Here is a 20,776-nt window from a genome sequence, read left to right on the forward strand (position 1 = left end):
CTGTCAATAGCCTAACAATTTGTATTTATTTAAACCTACTTAATATCTCTTAATTAAAACCGAAGGAGAAAGCAATAATTCAGAACAAGAAAAGAGCATACACAAGGACAAGAACAGGGAAAGAGAGAGCAAGGGTCTCATATCTTCACGCTGGTTGTGACTACTCTATAAACTGGAACTACAATTAAAAATACTCTGTCAAGCAGCCATTCACTCTTGCTAGAACAAAAGGCATCACACACAACCAGCACTGTGAAAAGTCTGCTGGTGGTTAGCTTTCCTAGAGAAGGGCAGGCTGCTGTTTTAGACAAGGCTGCAGAAGCTCATAATTTGTCTGGGTTACTGTCTCCCTCGCAATCTGTAGAGCATACCTTTGGCACCAAGAGCTGGGATAACGCAGTCCTCCCACGTGTGCCTTTAATGTGACTGCCACCAATGGATAGTAAAGATAAATGATAGGTACTTCTAACTACTTGGTGAAGCCTCATCCTGAGCACATGCAGGAGCAGAGTATTTCTAACCTTTTACCCTATACAACAGTATTCTGTAGCAGTTAAGTATTCTGAATTGGAGCAGAGTCAATACCATGGGCAGCAAGCAATGCAAGAGGGGGTTTTAGAGATCTTGCATAAACATCTGGGCAAAGAGACCATAACTATTCTAACAGATTCCTCACAAGATGGAGTAACATAGCAATAGCTTGGAGGCAACTATGTGAGGAACTTTGTGAACAAAAATCTATACAAGGAGATCTATACAAGGAGAGGCATTATCTTTAATTGGAAACGAGGGTCAATATTGACACATTGGGTCCTAAATTGAAAGGTCTGGAACTTATTATTATTTCCCTTCTCCAAACAATTGGACTTTTCACAGGTTTTCCATTCAAATGTCAGACAAGGAGGAACTACAACTAACATTTGCTATATGAAGTAGGATGTGACCAAAAATTAACCTTGTAGAGGGATTACATCAAGGCAAAATAATCAACAAGTGTTAGGCAAGGGCCTTTAAATGTGTTAATGTATATAAGGTGAATTACTTACACACAAAATGACACAATAGCAAAAGACTGACCCATCACTGAGATATTTCTGTCATATAGCACATATGTATAGCACATAGCATTTCATGACACACAGCACCGAGTTAATATGGTGATAAACAATGTTCTTTTATGATACACAAAGGGTGAACATCCATGCTATAAGCAGTTTGACAGTGTACCTACCTGAGTGTTGTTGATTCATCAAAGAGACCAGGCAGGAGACTGTAAGACATTTCAGGTTTTTTTTTCTCAGACAGAGCCCAAAGGGTTGCAATGGGCACTTATCACAAGAGCTGTCTCCTGTGTGCTAATGCAGGACTCAGCCCTTTACTCTCTCCTGTGCAGCATGAATAAAATATCACAGAGAGACTGCGAAATGGAACGTATTTCTATGACAGCAGTGTCCAGATGACACCATTGAAAAGAAATACTTGTTTTACACAGGGCTTAACCAATCTATGCGATTTACTGCCACGAGCTATTTTTGTGGCTTACAGTTTAGCAGATCTCAAAGCAGGATAACACTTTTACAGACATAATAAGAACACCTGCATTTACATTAAGTCAGATAAAAGGAGAAAACTGAATGGATATTAATATATTGAGAAAAGGTAAGATTGCAGGGACAAGAATAATCTGTTTCTATTTGTCTGGACAACCCCTAACACACGGTGATTCCTAGTATACAAGTAACATGGATAAATAAGTAAAGGCTAATATATAAGGCATAAGCCAGCCCTAACTTTTTAGTGCTAGAGAAAATATACAAGCACATTATCTCACAATTACATAAAGATTTCTTGCACCTTCCTCTGTAACATCTGATCTGAGCTCCTGTCAGGGAGAGGATATCAGAATAGTAATGGCATGAGTCATCATGGCAGTTTTTGTGTTTCTTCTTCATAACAGCTCTAGAACTCCTTTGATTATGACACAAATATAGAAATCACATAAAATACTATAACATCGCAATATATAGAAGTAAAACTAAAATAAAACTACAATCTTACTTCCTGCATCCACTGGAACAGAAACTAAAGAACAAGTGGAGAGTACAGGCTTTTTTACACAGTAAAATATTTTGTGATTTTTTTTTTGCTAGTGGCTAATCCCCTCATAATTAAGTCCCTCCCAATTAGGTGCTTTTTTTTTTCCTCATAGAGGAAACATAGAGTTAACATAGTTTTGCAATTTCGTTCGTCTTTCTTTAATGTTATTTCCAGTTTTCTACCCTTCACTCTGTGAGTCTGGTCTTCTAAGACTCTGAGCTCTTCAACTTAAACTCTATAGACCTGGGCATGAAAAATCCGAGCTAGTGAGCATACAGGTAAAATGCGGCACCATTCTAGTTTGACATCTCATGTCCTGACTCTTACTTGCCTCCTACTGTTCTGCTCTATTCAGAACTGAGCACTCTTCTAGTTACAGAGTTCACATGAACAAAATGCCTACAGCTCTATCTGCACTTCTCCGGATAGCCCTATACTGTGTTTGGAGAGTTCCCAGCAGAATAAACATCTGTTCTGAGAGTTTCTTTAATACAAATTGAAAATACTAACAACCCTGGCAAGCATAGCAGAAATACCCAAGCAGAAGCAAATGACACATACACACGGGAACAAGCTAATATTCTACCCTGTGGTGACCTCGCATTAGAGCTGTGGTTTGTTCTTGTTCCTATCATCCTCCACTGCATTTTCAGATCCCCATTTCCTCTCTCAGTTCTTCCCCTGACAGCCGACTTGTTCCTCACCACTGCGCTGCTCAGTGCTTCTTTGATCTGCATTTCTTCTGGGGAACCTACACAGCGTGCGTTTTGTTCTTAGTCCTTCCTGTCGTTTCAATTTACATTGTTAAAGCAGCCATAAACTACTTTACTCTATGCAACTTGTGTTTGTTTGTCAAATAAATACTTCTAAGGGCTCACCTGGGGCAGATGTTCCTCCCCTGGACAGAAATCCCCTACAAGCTTCACACCTACAGGGTTCAAGGACCATAAAAGCCCCGTCACCCATTAGCATGACAGTGGACTAGAGGCTGCACGATCATTTGGCTGGTCCTTCTTAAAATTGCCAGGCCCTTCTTAAAATTCCCACATTCCCAGTGCATGCTGTGTGACACAAAGTTGGACCACGGCCAAAGAGAATATGGGGGAGGGAGCATTAATCCAGATGTTATTTTCCCCTCCACCAAAAGGGAGTGTTTGCAAAGTTTAGAGCTGAGCCATGAAAATATTTGGTTTTCTCATAGTCTCGTGGCCACTCGGCTCTCAAATTAATTTCGTAGAGAGTCCCCACCACTAGCTTTGGTCTCCACCCCCACTTCGAAGAACTTAATTTGCTCTGGTTTAACTGGACGGAACTGAAGGGTAAGAAGCTCTGGCCGTTGCAGGGGACGGCAGATGAAGGTAATTGGGAGAGGCCGTTTGCTAAAGAGGTGGAAGGACCCGAGGGCCTGGCTCCTTCGGGCGGCCAAGCCAAGCCAAGCCGAGCCGACCCGAGCCGAGCCGAGCCGTGGGGCGGGGGAGCAGCAGGAGTCTCGCCGGCGGCCCGTGGCCCTGCGCCCCGGCAGGAGGCGCCAGAGAGCGCCCACAACAAACCCCGTCGCTGCCTCCGCCGTTTCCCGGGGACGGCGGCGCTGATTGGTGGAGGCGGCGGCCCGCACGGATGAGCGGCTCCTCGCGATTGGTCCGCAGGTGCCGCTCGGAGGGAGGGGGGAGGGATACGGAGGGTATATATAGAGGGAGCGGAGCTGACGGACTCAAGCAGTAGGGAAGCGGGGGCGGCGGGCTGGGAGCTGGCGGTGTACGGGCGTGGGCGGCCGCGGACGCGTGCGTACCTCACTCAACCTTTGGCGACAGCTGCCATTCCCCGCCAGCAGCAGCCGCTCCGAGTGGCGACGGCGCTGGCTGGCCCCAGCCATGCTGTGCTATGTGACCAGGCCGGACGCGGTGGTGATGGAGGTGGAGGTAGAGGCGAAAGCCAACGGCGAGGACTGCCTCAACCAGGTGAGGGGCCGGGCCGCGCCGCGCTGCGCCCGCTGCCTCCCAGGGCCGCGGGGGCTCGGGGTGGGGGGGGGTAGCGGTGACCGTTGGGCAGCGCGGACCGTTGGTGCCTGACAGACGCGCGCGCCCACCCCCCGCCTCTCCCCGAGCCACCGTTGCGGGCGATGGTGGGGGCGGGGGAGCCGCCGCAGTCTCCCCCGTTTCCATTTTTTTTTTTCCTTTTTTCTTTTTTTTTTTTTTCTTCTCCCCTCCATGTTGGATGCAGAGGTTGCCGCTGCATCCCCCGCCTCGCGTTTCTTCTGCCTTCTCCTTCGCAGCGCGTGTGAGAAGGGCAGGGCCTCAGCCCCGTTTGCTGCAGCCCTGCTCTAACTGTCTCTAGGGCGGGGGGAGAGGGGGGAGGGGGACACAAGTGGGAGCCACCTGGCCGAGATGGTCCCCGTGGCCTGCTGGGGCCGTGCTGGCTGAGGCTGTCGCCCAGGTGCTGTCGCCCTTCGCGTCGCCACCGCCTCTGTGGGGCTGCGGCGGCTGCCGTGAGGATGCTGGAGAGAGCCAGGCGTAGCAGCCCAGTCTGTTGGTGGCATCTAAATAAAACTTGTGGGTTGTACTTTTGTTTTCTCCTTCTTGCCTAGAAGGTGCTGTTGGCTGTGATGTTGAATAACAGATACTGCTCTTCTCTTTTGGAAATCCACTGACCCTGTTAAGTGTCTGTCCTGGGGGCAAGGAGAGAGGAGGAATTTGACCGTGGAAGTCCATGTGATTTTTGACTAGTGGAGAAATTCCCAGTTTATTCTTAGTATTTGTCTCCATGCTGTTCTGTACACAACTTAAAATCCAAGTAATTAAGTAATATTTTGTATAAAGGTCTTACAGCAGGGTTTATTTTTTTGTGTTTTAAGTGAGCGGTCTGAAACAGTGCTTGATTCAGGTGATATTTTTCATCATTAATGTTGTAGGCTTATTGTAAAGAACCTCTTTCTTTCAGGTTTGCAGAAGGTTGGGAATTATAGAAGTTGATTATTTTGGACTGCAGTTCACTGGCAGCAAAGGGGAGAATCTATGGCTGAATTTGAGGAACAGGATCTCCCAGCAGATGGATGGTTTAGCCCCTTATCGATTGAAATTAAGAGTCAAGTTTTTTGTAGAGCCACATCTTATCTTACAAGAACAGACAAGGTAAGGTAAAGATGCTTGTAAGTATTGTTTGGTTTTTAATTTCTGTAACTTAGGAAAGTGATTACACATTGACCTTATTTCTTTCATCTTCTGGTAATCTTAGCTTGACTTTTCTGTGTAGTTTTAAATCCCTAGTTTACCTAAATATATTATTCCTTGTTTGAAAAAAAAAAAAAAGGAATGAAACTGATAGGACTGTAAGTATTGTGTAGCGAACAGTAAGTAATGAGTGTAGGTAATTCTGTGAGCACTTAGTGCTGGAAATGAAAGAAACTTAAGTTGCAAGTGGCAAATTATCTATATGGTATTTGCATTGTCCGATAGTAACCCCTCTTCAGTGGTGTTACTCTAGGTCATTCTAAACTACTGGTACAGAAAGGCAGGAAACAATTCCTCCCACAGCGCAAAAACTTGCTGAATTCCTTTTTGTCTGGTATTATGTTACAGTAACTTTCAAATAGCTACAGGCCCTCTGAGGCCACAAAAGAAACAGCTGTTTTGCTTCTTCTGTGGCCAGTCCTCTTAACTAAATTGTTGTACTGCTATCCAGTCGTAAGAATTAGTCTTCTAAGATTAGTAGTGAACATTTGCTTTTACTCCTTGACTTTGGTTACTGTGTGAGTTACTGTTGAGTTTTCATTAAAGAAAGCTGAGCACATATATTTAATGCTGACCTTTCAACTATATTTTCCTGTTAGTTTGTACTTGCTGTTTGTTTGTACTTGCTGTTTTCAATTTGCCTGACTTGTATTAACTGTACTATCTAGTACTATCTAGTACAGTTAACACAAGTTGGGAAAATTGAGAACAAGTGTCTATATGATAATGCCAAAACGTGTTTTCACTACTTGCCTTAACTTGGTACTTTTGGAATTAAGACCACAGATACAGCATGGTTGTTCTGCATAGAATATTTGTCTGAAAAATTTGACAGCCTGGTTTGGTGTTTAATAGGAAAAAGGTTTTGAGTTAGGAGTGTGCATATATTGTTTTGATTTTTAATTAATGTGCTGGGGAGAGGCTTTTGGCGAGCAGTAGTTTCAGCTCATCAATCTGGTTCAACTTTTCAGAATGCTATAGAGTTATATCATAGTTGACCTATGTAATAGCTTTAGTTAGGCAAATACATCTAACCAAATTCCAGTTTTGATGTACCTTATTTTGGAAAAATAAATTCTACTATCCATGGCATATCTCTGTGTTCTTTTGGAGTATTTTCTTTAAAGAAACTTGTCTTCTTACTTATTGTAATTGAGAATATTTTAAGTATAAAACCAAATAACAAAGGATTTTTATGTAGAACAAAAGGAGCAACACGATTTCATACCTCATGAGGCAGAAGAGATTACCCTACGCATGTTGGATGTGTCTCCACACACACACACACCAAATCAGGGAAAATCTGAGGAAACCTAAAGCTGATATGGCATTTTTCTGCTATCCTTGATGAATGTTTGTTCAACTTCACAAGGCTTTTGCAGACACCTGTGTTCCTGCCTCCAACACTGTCAATGCAAGGCTTGGCAGGTTGTGCAAGTTAATAGAGCTTGCGCTGGTGAAACTTGCCCAAGGGGCCTGAAAGGCAGGTTGTGTAGCTAGAATGTAACAGAGCTTGCATACATACAGCACAGTAGCAAATACTTCTTCACTATAAAGGTGACTTAAAAGGTGGAGGGGGGACAAGCTTACTTTTATGTATGAATCAAGACTCTTCTAAAACTATTATTTTTAACAAACAATTCTAAAATTAATTGACACTCAGTCATCAGAAGAGATCTATTAAAATTCTGCTATGGAAATAATTACTTTTAATTTTGGATAGCAACAGGCATTGAAACTAATATTTAATATCACTCTGTCTTGCGAACACGAATAGTCCTGAGGCTTCAGCTAAGCTGTTCAGTCTGCATCCTGAGTATTTTTACTGTTCTTGCTAAAAAACAAATACAAGTTGTCAAATAGTTTGCAATAGTTGCCTTTTAGTTGTGTATGCCCAGAAGTCCATGTCTAGCAGACTTAGAATTCCATAGTGCCTGTGGTTAATGCATATTTCTGTAGTGTTGACACTCAGTTTCAGTAGATTTACTCTTCTTACTTAAGTCTACTGGAGGATTTACGTATGCACATAACTGTGCATTGAAATTTAGTGTGCATGTAAGCATGTGTGATATCAAGGAGAAGACACAGAACTTGTTAAACCTGTCACTGAACTTTAAATCAGTAGGTATATCATGGAATAGAATTGCAAGGATTAGCTGTACAGTTACAGCTAACACCTTGTTCCTTACCTTGACTCGCAAAGTCTGTGTGCTGGATAGTGACAGGGAACCTTGGTTTCCTTTAGCAATTACATCCACAATGGATGTATGGGGTGTTTCTGGCAGAACTGTTGCCTTCTGCTCTCTTGTCTGAACAACGCTGAGGAAGTCTCCCAGTCTCGTACTTGTTGCCTCTGATGCTGTTTTTACATATAAATTAGATGCATGTTGAGACTGCTTTTGAAATCTGGGAAGCTGCAAGTAATTCTAAATTTTGTTGATGTGCTTTATCATGATGATAATAGTGAATGTTGTGACTGAGTTGTTAACAGTTTTTTCTATATACTTTGGAAGCTTTGTCAACCCCAGTTGTACTGCTTTGTTAGAGATCCTTGTCTTGCACTGAAATTGAAAAATCAGGTGTGTGTTTGTTTGTAGCAATTTGATGTTCAGGTTTCTACATGCTGTGTGAAAAGCTGATCCAGCAACTGAGCATCAACCTCTGCTTCTCTTATCTTTGATCAGTGTGCAATCCAGTGGAAGTGCGCAACCTCATGCATTTTAATCTCCTTACGCAAGGGAGCCTTCTTGCTGCGAAGCGCAAAGTCAGAGCCAGGTTATAATTGTATCTTGGACCAATGCGGCAACAGACCACCTTCACTGAGCGCTTTGTGAATGGGAGAACTGCATGGAAAAAAAACCCTTCTTCTTACACTTGCTTGCCTCTTACAGGGTTAAAAGTGGTTTGTTTCTATCCTTCTTTGGATCTCAATTTCTCATTTTTTATTTGAGTGCCTGGTACTGAATTTCACCATAGGATTTTGTAGTTTAGAATTGTTTTCAGGGGAATGAAAGTGCTTCAGTGCAAGAATGCTATTCAAGTTTAATCTGCTGCTGTCAGTTAGAGTCTTACAAACAAGTCTGAAATGTGAACAGTGTGCTTGTTGAGCCGTTTGAATAACTATCCATTTTTCTGGATGGAGAATCACATTGGCTTGAAAAGAGCTGCTGTCTTTCCGCTTTTAAAGATGGATCTGATGGTCCATGATCTAGATCATAAGCTCTGCTTTATTTCATGTTTGTTTTCATTGTTTTCTGTATTTTTTACAGGTAATGCAACAGTTAGTAAAACCAGTAACGAGTAGGGTTTTTGTCAGAATGACTTACGGGTGGGTTTTGTATCGAATTTACAGAGCATTGTGTTGGAGCGAGGAGCTGGGACGTGGAGAGACGATCGTACTTCACCGGTCGAGTTTTCAGGAGACTTTTCGACCTTTCGGAGAGGGCTTGCCGCGATCCTGGCGGGCGGGCGGAGCCGTTCCAGTTGTGCCCGGGGGCGGCGAGGAGTAGGGATTTGGGGGTGGCGGGGCGCGGCCCTGGAGCTGCCCCGCGGGAGGTGAGCGCGGGGTAACTCCGGGTCATTGACTGGGAGTTACCTCGGCTCCCAGCGACGCGGCGGGCCGGGCCAATCGGCGGCCGCGGCACTGGGACGCGGCCCAGCAGGCTGGGGAGCTCAACTCCTGATTGGCCTGCACCTCTGTCTCGGGGCAGAAAGTTGGTTCTGCTGCTGGAGCTGAAAGCTTGCTTTGTGAAACGTGTGGCAGAGAGGTCCTGAAACTTGCATCCACCTTAACAATGAGAGTGTTTGCCGAGCCGCGCAGGAGGCAAACTGTGCCAAACGCTCGTCCAGGAGGTTAAGCCTGGCAGGATAAAGTCAACATTGCAGTGACTGCACAAAAGCAGAAATCATTTTAAAGTGAATCGTTTTTTGAGCAATGTACTGTAAAATAGGCAAAGTTGTTTGCCTTGTATAATAGGACTGAAAAACAAATATTTGTATGTAAGCCATGACAATTAAAAAAAAAAAGTCTGATTCTAACAAGCCACACAATCTCGGGAAGCATTCAGGAGCTGTATTTCACCAGCCTTGAGATAGGTAATTGTTGTTTTGGAAGCTGTTGAAAGTTGTGTGAGCTATTTCCTAATATTTTTATTATATTTACAAAGTGCATTGGTTTGTAGTGTTATCCAGTTGTATTGATGAATTAGTTAAAACTAAGAACTGACTTGTAAAATATTTTGAGCAATTAGATACATGTAGTAGGTAGAAAATAAGAAAAGCATTCTGTTATCATATAGTGTTAGCTAGCCAGTGCAGCAGTGTCATGGTATTTGTTACAGTGCAATAAAACAGCGTGCTGTAATAGACACCAGGGTGAGTTTAATGGATCTATTTGTCTAAATCAGAGTTGAATTGCAGTTGGTAACCTTTCACCCACTCTGCTGAGAGCAAATAAGAACAAAGACACTGAGGAACATAACTGTAACTGTGCATGGCTTTGCTTTTTCATATGGAGTGGCCTTATATCTGCTTTTCAAAACAGAACTATATTATTTTGCTAAGAGAACTTTATCATATTTTCAGGGGGAACAATAATGAGTCTTAATTTTGATTACTTTCAACTACAGAGGGTTGTCAATTTACTTTACAGTCGGAAAGAGCTTTACCCTGTGGTAAGGAGTGTCACACCTCAGAGAGAACAGACAGTTCCTTGGGATGTGCGCTAAAATTCTTGCCAGTAGTCTGGCAAGAGAATGGATTATTTTGGCTGTATTTCTAGTTTAGGAATCATTAGTCATATACAGATACTGTTATTGATAAAGGATTGGAGTTTGTAACTTTTTCCACTAGCAGCTAAGTTTAGCACTTAAAACTTTTAATATAGCCTTTAGATTTCTATTTGCCCTTCCTTTCCTTGATTAAAGTAGTAGAAACAAAGTTTTCAGTGCAGAACTTTGAATCCTAATGCACATAATTGTCTTCAAAGAAATAAATTAATCTTGTGTTATGTATACTCTACACTTTTCATAGCACTTATTTTGTGGGGCTGTTATTGCCAGTTCAGTTGGATGAATATTACGGGATTTGCCTCCTGTAGGAATTTCATTGTAGTGAAATACTGACATCCGGTTCTGGTAGTGGTGTTCAGGATAGTCAGCCTGCATAAATCACTTCAGAGGGAGGCAAAAAGCAATTGATGTGAAATCTAGGTTTGTGACTAGTTTGGTAGCTGTAGTTTTTTGTAAAATGGGCCATCTGCTGAAGTCGGCTTGCAACCTCTCCTTTCTACAGCACTTATATCTAATTATTTATGTGCAACCGAAATACATTAATCACACCGTCCATTTGATTTTACTGAGTGTTTTAATACGCACATAGAACTTAAATTATAGGAAAAGCACTGGGGCAAAAATAAGGATACAAAATGAATATAAAATCACTGCTGTAACTAGTGCTTGAAAAAAACGTGTGATCCTGTTCTAATTCTAAAACTACTTTTTCTTCCTTTGGAAAGGAAGAAATTCTGCCTGGACAGTGACTAATGAAGTATAGCTTGGATGAACTTGATACTTTGTACTCTAATCACTATTTCTATGTACTGTTTTGAACTACCAAGCTCAAAGGAAATGTCCTATAATTGAATATACAGGAATATCTAGCTAGCATGAGGTTCAGGTGAGGAAACTAATGCTGTTTTAATTATATAGACTGTCTTTTGTACTAATACTGTCATGCATGGAACTCTATCTCCAAGTGGAATGGAAAGTTTTGTTTGTTCTTAAAGCTGCCACTGGTTGTTCAATGTCCCAACATGTCTGGCAGATGTTAAGATGATTAGGAGCCACAACAATTGATTGGTAAAGGTCAGAGTTGTGAAGACTTGTTTTCCATGAAGATTTAAAGATGAAATTAAACTTTGGCAAGAGTAATAAAAAGCTGTAGAACATGCTAAGAGAATATTGGGGTGGGTAGGAAACATACCCTTTGTCTGACTTGAGTTACTTCTCAAACTTGTAATAGGTAATATTAATGTATCGTGTATAACTGAAATGATAAATGATACAGAAACAAAACCAATTAGTTTCTTATATGGTGATCAAACTAAGACATTTTACAGCAATGCTGCAAACCGAACCTTTAGAGAACTTCATTTATAAACAGTTCAGTTTTCAGTTTTAAAACAGTTCATTATTTTAAAATTTGCTAGGTAAAAAATCCATTAAGCATAAAATACTAACACTGAAACAATTCCTTGAAAAACTGAGTGCCCTTTTAGCACTTTGTGCCCTTGGCACAACCTAAGTATCTTTGTAGGTGGGAAAAACTTTAACAATTCTTTCATGGTATCTAGAGATTCCTAGAGAGTAGAGGGATAGTGGATTGAGTGCTATTAAGTGATTTGATCACAACCTAATTTACAAAAACTTACATAAATACTTTCTGGTAACTAATAGAATCTGTAATATAACCAGGTTTTCTACAATCTGTTGGGTCCTCTACACATTGCAGAATTAGATAAGGAGCTGCCTCAAGGCACCTGATGCTTTAGTTTTTCTTGACTGTGTTCAGCAATAAAAGTACATTCTTTTGCATTTCTGTTCAAGGATCAAAAGACTTCTAAGTTTTATGTAAAAAGAAGAAAAGAAAAATCTGCTTTTGTAATCAGATTCTAACTGATGTCATGTTTTGAACCTTGAAGCGGAATGATTTTGCAATGGATATTAATATAACTTTGGAGAAGTGCAATCTTAGGCTGGATGGGCAAATCAGAATCACTTTTTCAGATGTAGAAAATGTTTGCAACCCTCACTGTCTTTCAATTTCTAGCTGCTTTTCCTTCCTCAAACACATTTAAGGACTGAAAACAGGAAAAAAAACCCAGTGAATTTGCTGCCTGAAATTTGGTTTGGTTGAGGGCAGCAGCTGTGGCAAATCAGTATGAAGTCATTCACTGTCATTCAAAAAATAGTTTCACTGGCAGGCCCTATGTTAACTGGTTTCTGATGTATAATGGGTACAGTTTAGGCAATGGACTTGGGCCAGCAATGGGTTTTTTAGGTCTAGACCACCAATGATTTTGTGAGATAGACTGTTAAATAAGGGTGGTTTTGTCTGTTTTCTCTGACTCAACAAAATAACGTACCATAGTGCAAACCAGGACATGAACTTGCATGGCTTTAGTTACTTTGCAGTAACTGTCCCTTATATATGCCATACCTTTGTCCCCTTTGTCAGAAAAATGCAAACTAGCTTAGTCTGTGAGATGTGTTCCCTTATGTGACAGGAGCCAGTTATGGGAAGTTACTGCACATTAGCTGATGTGATGGTATTTCACATTGTACCTTGAACTCGTTTGTCTACCGATGCCATTGCTGGCCTTTCAGTAATGCAATGTGACAAGCCATGTCTCTGTTGTAGTGGTTTCTGTAATATATCTATATTTGCAGGAGCAATCTTTTTTTTCTTCTCCCCTCTTGATGTCAATAAGGTCTTCGCAGTGTGGGGAGAAGACTGACTTTTCCCTTTGTTATTGGTGTCAGTTTATTTTATATGTATATAGATACAGGCATTTAGGTGTGGTAGTTGTAAACACATGTCAGCTAATGAGAAGAAAATTGTCAGGTATTTCTTTGAAATACTGTATATGTAATTAGTGCATAGCTGTAATGAGTGGAAAACCTGTTCTAGCATTAAAAGAGGATGAGAAGTGTGTGAAAAGCCATTTATTTTACAAAATGTTGCTTGGAATTAGGGAAATGCTTACTATTTGAATTCATTTTGGCCAGAGTGTTTTAGTAATTCATCAAATACTTTGTATTTATGGACTGAGCCCCGAAAGGAGTGTGTACAACCTATGCATTTTAAAAGCCACAGATACACCTTTCTGTGGCCCAAGCCAAAAGTTAGGAATTGGCAAGGTAGGAGAAAGGGTTGAGACTTCCTCCAAGAAAAGCCTGAACAAGGAGTAACTTGCTAACAGTGGAGACAACTGTACTGTCTGAAGTTCTGGTCCTCTTGCCACCTAAGTTTGTATCCTGCACAGAGTGAGGATATTAGCTTCTACCAGACCCCCACTAGAACTGCAGAAGTGTAGATTGATGTCTAGATATGAGAGTGATGCAATTAAGCACTTGCATCACAACTGCAGTGAAGCTGTAGCATGCCTCAAACTGTTTGCAAAGGGAGGAGTTGGAGCTGTGACTTGCTACAGGAAATGGATTGTAGGGCAGCTTATGGGAAAACTTAATATCCATTTTTTCCTGATTGCAAAAGTTCTGGTTGCAGGGCATCTTTTGGGCCAGTGTTTTCTTAGCTGCAGCATTTACCATAGAGCTATGAATGAAATAAAATTTTGCAAGTTATGTAATTGCTCATGGTGCTGAAAAAAAAATAGCTCTATTTGCTGTGTTGTAAGCAGAATTGCACTACAACAGATATACATAAGATATTGTACAAAATTGCTGTTGGAAGGAAAGCTAATCACTTGCTATTATCTTCAACTTCAGTGATGAGTGATTCAATGTAGCTTTTTAAGAAAAGTAGATCACACTTCATTTTAGAAAAGTAAAATGTAAATGTCCCATTACTGTGGAAGCTAAGACATATCCCTGTGGGTGCTAGCCTTCATTTACTGAAAGATTTTTTTTCAGTGATACATAACTATCTCTGCATCTAGCTTTCATAAATATGTTGAGTCTTAAGAATAAGTGGTAAGAAATTTATATTGTCTTCCCAGAGGGGAAATAAGGAAGAATTTATAGAAGTTAAGGTAGACTATAGGGGAAATTAGCAGGCTGCTGTTAATGCTGGTGGAAATCTTGATTTGTGTAATTAACTGACCTGTTAAGTAATTAGGAGCTGTTTTGTGCATTTTCCAGCTAAGTGTCAAGCCTACCTTGATCCCAAGTGTAAAGGTTGGTCTGACAAATATGCTTACACAGTAGATGTTTTAGTATTTTATTCCACAGTGCATTTTCAGATGTTTCAAGTTATTCTGTTAATCCTCTCTGTGGCAACAGCACCATCTTCCCTTTGACTGTGGTGACAGAGGCATTTCAGCTGTGTGTACATAAAGTATGGCCTATCCTGTTGATAGAAGTGTGTATGCTGTTTTGGGCTGCTCTTCCCAAATTTGCTTTTGTGAAATGCAGAATAATTTGTAAATGGCAACGAAAGAAACTTAAACATAGGAAGCTAATCTAAGTACTTTTCATTAATATTTACTCACTAAATTGAAATTACTAACTGACCCTAGGTGTTAAAACAGTTTGTATTCTTAAGAACATGATGTTAAAGTGCTCGCTTCTTTTCATAGTGCTTTTAGACACCATCTTCAGTTGTAGCCTCATCTTTAATGGATAATAAGATGGAGGCCCTTTTTTTTTTGCCTTGTGCCAGAATTTCTCTATTTGATATATTCATCGCAAATTCTTGATTATCAAACTAATGGTTTTAGTTTAGACATATCTGAGATGTTTGGTACATATCTTGATTATGAACATCTTTTAACATCTTGTGTAAGCAAACATTTCTGACTTTATTGCAGGCACATGTTTTTCTTGCATATAAAAGAAGATCTTCTTGCTGGTAATCTTCAGTGTTCTTCAGAGCATGCAATTGAACTTAGTGCATTGTTGGCACAGATGAAGTTTGGAGATTATAACCAGAACACCGCCAAGTACAATTATGAAGAGTTGTGTGCAAAAGAGCTCACCACTACTATTTTGGAGAGGTAATGAGATATAGCCTCCTTTTTGGAGACCAAAAGCATAAGATTTTCAGCCCTTAATTGTTGATGCTGTAATGTGTCTTGTGTTGTTAGGAAAAATAATTTAGAGAGGAAAATACAACCTGAAGGCTTAAGTAATGTTCTGCTTTCAGTTAATTTTTAAGCTCAGTTATGAGTTGTGGTCTTTCATGAAAAGCAGAAGCTGTGAACTCTAGTACTTGGGGAAATAGAGGTATGTAATTACTTGGAGTAGGGTAATCAAATTACAAGTATGTCTTAGACCTACACTTGTGAAAGTAAGTAATAAGAATTTGTCTTGCTTAGTGCCCTTACACTGAGAAGTAAACAGGATTCCCCAAATACCTTCATAGCTCAGTCCCTGAATGTCGAGAAACTTTCAGTGTGTGATGCTTTTCTGTTGTTTTTTTTTTTTGTTTGGTTGGTTTTTTTAGTTATGAACTTAGTGGTTCTTCTGGTAAATATGTTGGGGGAGAGAGGAGTGTTAGTTGGAAAGCCTTGATTACATGTAGCTTTCTCATTTCTGAGCATGTGCACAGTATAGTCTCTTGAACATTCTCAGGATGTTTTGGTAATTCTCAATCCTTTCCAGTTCATAATTACTGGAAATCTATAACCAGATAAAGCAGGTCAGGAGTATTTAATAATATGTTTAACTAGATCATCTAAAAACACATATTAAAACAAGCTGCTGATAGTAAGAGCACATACCTGAGTTATTTCACTTATCCTTATTCTTTTTATCAACAGCATTATTGCAAAGCACAAGGAGCTAGAAGGTCTAAGTCAAGCTTCTGCTGAATACCAAGTTCTGCAGATTGTTACAACACTGGAGAACTATGGGGTAGAGTGGCACTCAGTGAGAGACAGTGAAGGGCAAAAACTCCTTATTGGTGTTGGACCTGAAGGCATATCCATCTGTAAAGATGACTTCAGTCCCATCAACAGGTACGTGTTTTGTGGAACCATTTTGGTCTTCCATTTTTCAGAAGTACTGAGCATGCTCTGGTTTTTACACAAATATTTCAAACTGCTCTGTGAATTACTAAAAGGAACCCTTGGAATGTAGAGTTTGAGAGTACCTACCTACTTATAATCAAGACTACAATTGTTCTTAATACTCCTGATTCATATATATATATTTTTGAGGTGGCATCTTCAATTCAGCATTAGATAACAATTGGAGATCATTGTAATTTCTGATAAAAGTGTACACAGTAGTTTGTTGAGCATGCTCTTATCCTTAAAAGCTGAATAACCTTTCTTTTTTATTATTCACTTTTAGGATTGCTTATCCTGTTGTTCAAATGGCAACTCAATCTGGGAAGAATGTATATCTGACTGTTACCAAGGAGTCTGGTAATAGTGTGGTTCTCTTGTTTAAGATGATCAGTACAAGGGCAGCAAGTGGACTCTACAGAGCAATTACAGAGACACATGCATTTTACAGGTCAGTATTGCCACTAGGGTCAACTGCTGGTGCTCTTCTCCACAGTATTTGGATTAAGTGCTTAAGCAGCCAGCAGTCTGACTGCAAATCAGAAATTCTCTGCAAAATTTCATTGTCTTTGCAGCCTCTGCTTTCCTGTTAAGTCCAGAAGCTGGACAGGTTTTTGCTGCTTTCCATTTTGTGGAGTGGGAATACAAGACAACTGAGCAAAATTTCTCAGTTTACCACTATGAATAACAGCACTTCAGAATTTAAACTTACTATGATCTTTAATACTTCATAAACAATACATACATTTTTTTTCTCCATATGTGAGAGGGAGGATGAGAGAGCAAAGGAGAAGATTGTCTTTCAGCATATGTAGGTGTAGCTCATGCACATGTCATCCTGTTCCTCCTTTGACTCCTCCAGTTCCTAGTGGTTATCTGTATTCCACCTTCCTATCTCGTGTATTTAAATCTTCCTACAATTCCTGTTCTTGCTCACATACCTGGGATTTTTGTTTCATGCCAGGAGCTGTCCGTTGTCTATATCCTTTTGTTCTTTGAGGTAGGGGCACTATACTTATTTGTTGATGGCTGATTTTTTTTAAACCCCTTTTCATTCTTACTATGAGGTCCAACACTGATCGATAGAACTAACTGTCAAAGACAGTTGGTGGTGTTTTCTCTAAATGTAACTACCACATATCAATTTCAGTTACTTTGTAAGAGAAGAATTGGACCTAAAGCAGAGGGAAGTACATACGCTAGGCAAAAACCTGTCCAACTTCTCAAATTAAATCACTTTAATACAGTTACAGCAATTAACATCAACTAGTTGCTTTTCTAGCCACTGCAGCTAATCAGCAGCTAACCACTGCTTATTTTGAGTCTGATAAGCAGGTCCTGTTCTGCTCTGTAATTATATGCCCTTGCACTGCTGTTTTGCGCTCTTCATACTTTCTTCCAGGCAATTAAAGCATTATATAACTTCTTATAGTCTTAACTTGGATCTTTGTCTCTGCTTGTAACTTCTACTGTCCTTTGCATTTTCTGATTTTAATTTAAGCAGAATTTTAGCTAGGCAATAGCATTTGGCCATAAGCTTAGATGTTTGGACCTTGGGCCCAGTGAGGCTGTAGTCTGTGTTCTGTGTTTGTGTTTTCTTTCCTTTGTTGTCTAGACAAGTGATACACGTTAATAGGCTTCTGCAGATTTAACTGAAGTGTGACAAGCATGGTTAGGATAGTGAAATACCCAGTGGCAAATACAAATGGCTTAATTTAATTCTCTACACTGGATTCACACTGGTTCCCTTCAGATGATATAATACTAGTATATAAAGTACTGAGTGGACGTTTGGTTAAAGACATTACTTGACTCCATGCTAAGAATTTTTCAGAGCCTGTCTAAAGAAAGAGGTGTTATGCCAAAGACCATTAATTGGAATTCTTTAATGCAGTGTTTGGAAATTACTATGTAAAGAGTCATTGTTAAGCTGAACTGTGAATTAAGCAAGTGTTGGCTGCTCATGTTAGCATAATGCCTTAAGTACCTTCCATAGCCTGACTCCGTTTTACCAGACACTTCACTTTTTTGAAGATGTAAAATAACTGTCACTTTTCCATTTTACACATTTGAAAGTAAGAGTTGTCATGCAAAGAACATTCAAGAGCTTAAATATTATCTCAGACTTCTCTATTTGCTTTAATTTCAGTGCTGCTACTTCAGCTTTCGAACAAATTATTGTAGGGCTAGGTCTATCCGTATTAACTAACCAAGTTTGCATTTGTCCTGTTGTTTCATAGGTGTGACACTGTCACCAGTGCTGTCATGATGCAGTATAGTCGAGATCTGAAGGGCCACCTAGCATCTCTGTTCCTGAATGAAAACATTAATCTTGGTAAAAAATACGTCTTTGACATTAAAAGAACATCAAAAGAAGTATATGATCATGCAAGACGAGCTCTTTATAATGCTGGCATTGTGGATCTTGTTTCAAGAAGTGACCAAACCCCACCAAGTTCCCCCCTTAAGTCTTCAGAAAGTAGCATGAACTGTGACAATTGTGAGGGTCTTAGCTGCCAACAGACAAAAGCTCTGCAAGAGAAGCTGCGGAAGCTAAAGGAGTCCATGCTTTGTATGGCGTGTTGTGAAGAGGAAATAAATTCGACCTTTTGTCCCTGTGGCCACACAGTATGCTGTAAGACGTGTGCTGCCCAATTACAGGTAATTGCAGTGCCATTAAGATGTGAGTTACCAAATCTGCAGAAGTTTTGGTTATCTGTGTACTTAACTGTCATGGATTAATATGTCTACATTGATAGTCTAGTAAAAGTTATGTTTAAAATTTTGTGGTAAACTAATTCTGGAGAACATTCTGTTTAGATGATGTTTTTGAAAGGTAAGTTTTATCTGTGCTAACTTGTGGTGAAGGTAAATGAGCTGCATGTTTCTCATGATACCCTATTTTAAATATGGACATTATGGAAAAGTGCTCTATTAGTGTGTACATGGAGGGAAGTCTCCAATAAGTGCAGAGACTTTCAAAATATGAAGTAAACTAATTTCCTGCTATTTTTCCTTTCCAGTCATGTCCTGTTTGCAGATCTCGTGTAGAGCATGTCCAGCATGTGTACTTGCCAACCCACACCAGTCTTCTCAATCTGACTGTGATATGATCTACGTATACTTTAAACCTATACTTTTTAAACTGCACTAATATGAAATGCAACCATTGATTGTGAAGAAGGCAATCACTCTGGCACCTGTCCACAATCAAAAGCAAAAATACATTTTTGAACATAAATATTCTTCGTTCAGCATGTCCAAAATGGATTGTGACATCTTTTGAGAGCAGAAGTGTAATTGATTCATGTTACTTAAAAGGAGAATGATGCGTAAGCTTGTAGCATGGCGGCGTTGCCAAAAAGCTAGGTAAGCCTGGAGAAATGTGGTGTACACATATTGATATACCAAGCAAGAGCAATGCAGCCTTTTATTTTACACTATAAATCATTTTTAGTACAGTCACTCCATTTATTTTAATAGTAAGACTAGCTTTTACAAATATTGGTTTAGTATAGCTCATAGTTTCTGCTTTTAGTAAACTGCTTTAAAGGGGAGAGAACTTCTTTTTAAAAAAATTGGTTCTTAAACTAAAGTTACAAGGCTTCATCAAGCACCTATGTTCAATTCAGAATTCTGTCAAATAGAAAACAGTTCTAAGAGAATAGCTTTGGCAGGGTGAGACAAATTTGTTAATTTTGAAGAGCTGAGGGTGGATCAGGAAAGAATCCTGGTTAGCGGTGTCCTGTGGAAGCATTGTTATGGGACTTCATTCACAGCTCTCAGTGGGCGAAGTACTCCCAGGTTTCCCACATCCAACTTGGCTGGTGATCTTGGGAGCTGCAGTCAGCTGCCCTTCAAGAGGGCAAAATAAAGCCCTTGGCTTTATTTTGGAGACTGATTTTAAACTATTAAACATGTACCATTAACTTCTAAAATAAGGGTTGTGTATAATTTTAAATGCTTTCTTCAGTTAACATCTTTATTGGGTAGATCATTTCCTGCTAAAATGTTTTTAATCTCCACTCCCCTACTTGGGCATTTTGGACTCTGGCATCCTAGTGTATTCTCCAGGGTACAGAGGGAACTAGAGACCATGTTTGGGTGCAATACTGGCTTAATCAAAGCTAGAAAAAAAGTACACTGTCACTTTACTGAAATTTTCTGATTATACTTTTCATATTGCCTTAATGTAGCAGTAATGTGTGTTTATGCATCTGTTTCTTTGCACAGACATTTTGTCAAAATATTAAAACTATACTTTTTTATGACACATTAGCATATAAACCTTACTCTAAGAGGGTATTTATTTTTTCACTTTGTAAAGAAAATTTTGTTTCCTCATGAAGCAAGAGCTTTGTCCTATATCTTAGGCAACTTCTGTCTTTTTATATTCAGGTTAATAAAGGACTTTAAAAATCTACTTTGTGTTATTGATAAGACTTTAATTTTGTCCTGAAATTCATCTGAGGCAGCATTGAACCAAAAATACAGTATGAAGTATTTTCATGTTTAGTTTCAAGAGGGAGAAGAAAACTGTCATGGTATAACCACTTTTGTTCAGGCAGCGTACTTTTAAAACAGCTGACGTATTCCAACTGTAAAATAGCCTTCAGAAGTAACTTTGTGAAGAACTTTCCTACAGTAACTTGCCCCAAATATATGGAGTATATTCTGGTGAGATGATAGAAATGAAAGAGTAGAA

At 39.8% G+C, this 20,776-nt stretch overlaps 1 protein-coding gene across 2 annotated transcripts; it reads left to right on the forward strand.

Moving 5' to 3' along the window:
• Nucleotides 1-3,839: 3,839 nt before the first annotated feature.
• MYLIP (myosin regulatory light chain interacting protein) lies at nucleotides 3,840-20,494 on the forward strand. Of its 2 annotated transcripts, XM_086740171.1 has the most exons (8): nucleotides 3,840-4,055; nucleotides 5,035-5,225; nucleotides 8,677-8,829; nucleotides 14,872-15,057; nucleotides 15,823-16,020; nucleotides 16,358-16,522; nucleotides 18,312-18,732; nucleotides 19,095-20,494. In XM_086740171.1, the coding sequence occupies exons 1-8, from the start codon at nucleotides 3,969-3,971 to the stop codon at nucleotides 19,182-19,184; spliced, it is 1,491 nt and encodes a 496-aa protein (XP_086596297.1). In that variant the 5' UTR covers nucleotides 3,840-3,968; the 3' UTR covers nucleotides 19,185-20,494. The 2 variants fall into 2 exon arrangements, with proteins under 2 accessions (XP_086596297.1, XP_086596298.1); XM_086740172.1 differs by lacking the exon at nucleotides 8,677-8,829.
• Nucleotides 20,495-20,776: the final 282 nt, after the last annotated feature.

Source organism: Chlamydotis macqueenii, chromosome 2, assembly GCF_036417535.1.
Source record: "Chlamydotis macqueenii isolate bChlMac1 chromosome 2, bChlMac1.mat, whole genome shotgun sequence".
Taxonomy (NCBI): domain Eukaryota; kingdom Metazoa; phylum Chordata; class Aves; order Otidiformes; family Otididae; genus Chlamydotis; species Chlamydotis macqueenii.

Coding starts and splice junctions, on each gene's coding strand:
- MYLIP (XM_086740171.1), top strand. CDS start 3,969: ATGCTGTGCTATGTGACCAGGCCGGACGCGGTGGTGATGGAGGTGGAG. Junction 4,056..5,034: donor GCGAGGACTGCCTCAACCAG/GTGAGGGGCCGG, acceptor TCTTTCTTTCAG/GTTTGCAGAAGGTTGGGAAT. Junction 16,523..18,311: donor GAGACACATGCATTTTACAG/GTCAGTATTGCC, acceptor GTTGTTTCATAG/GTGTGACACTGTCACCAGTG.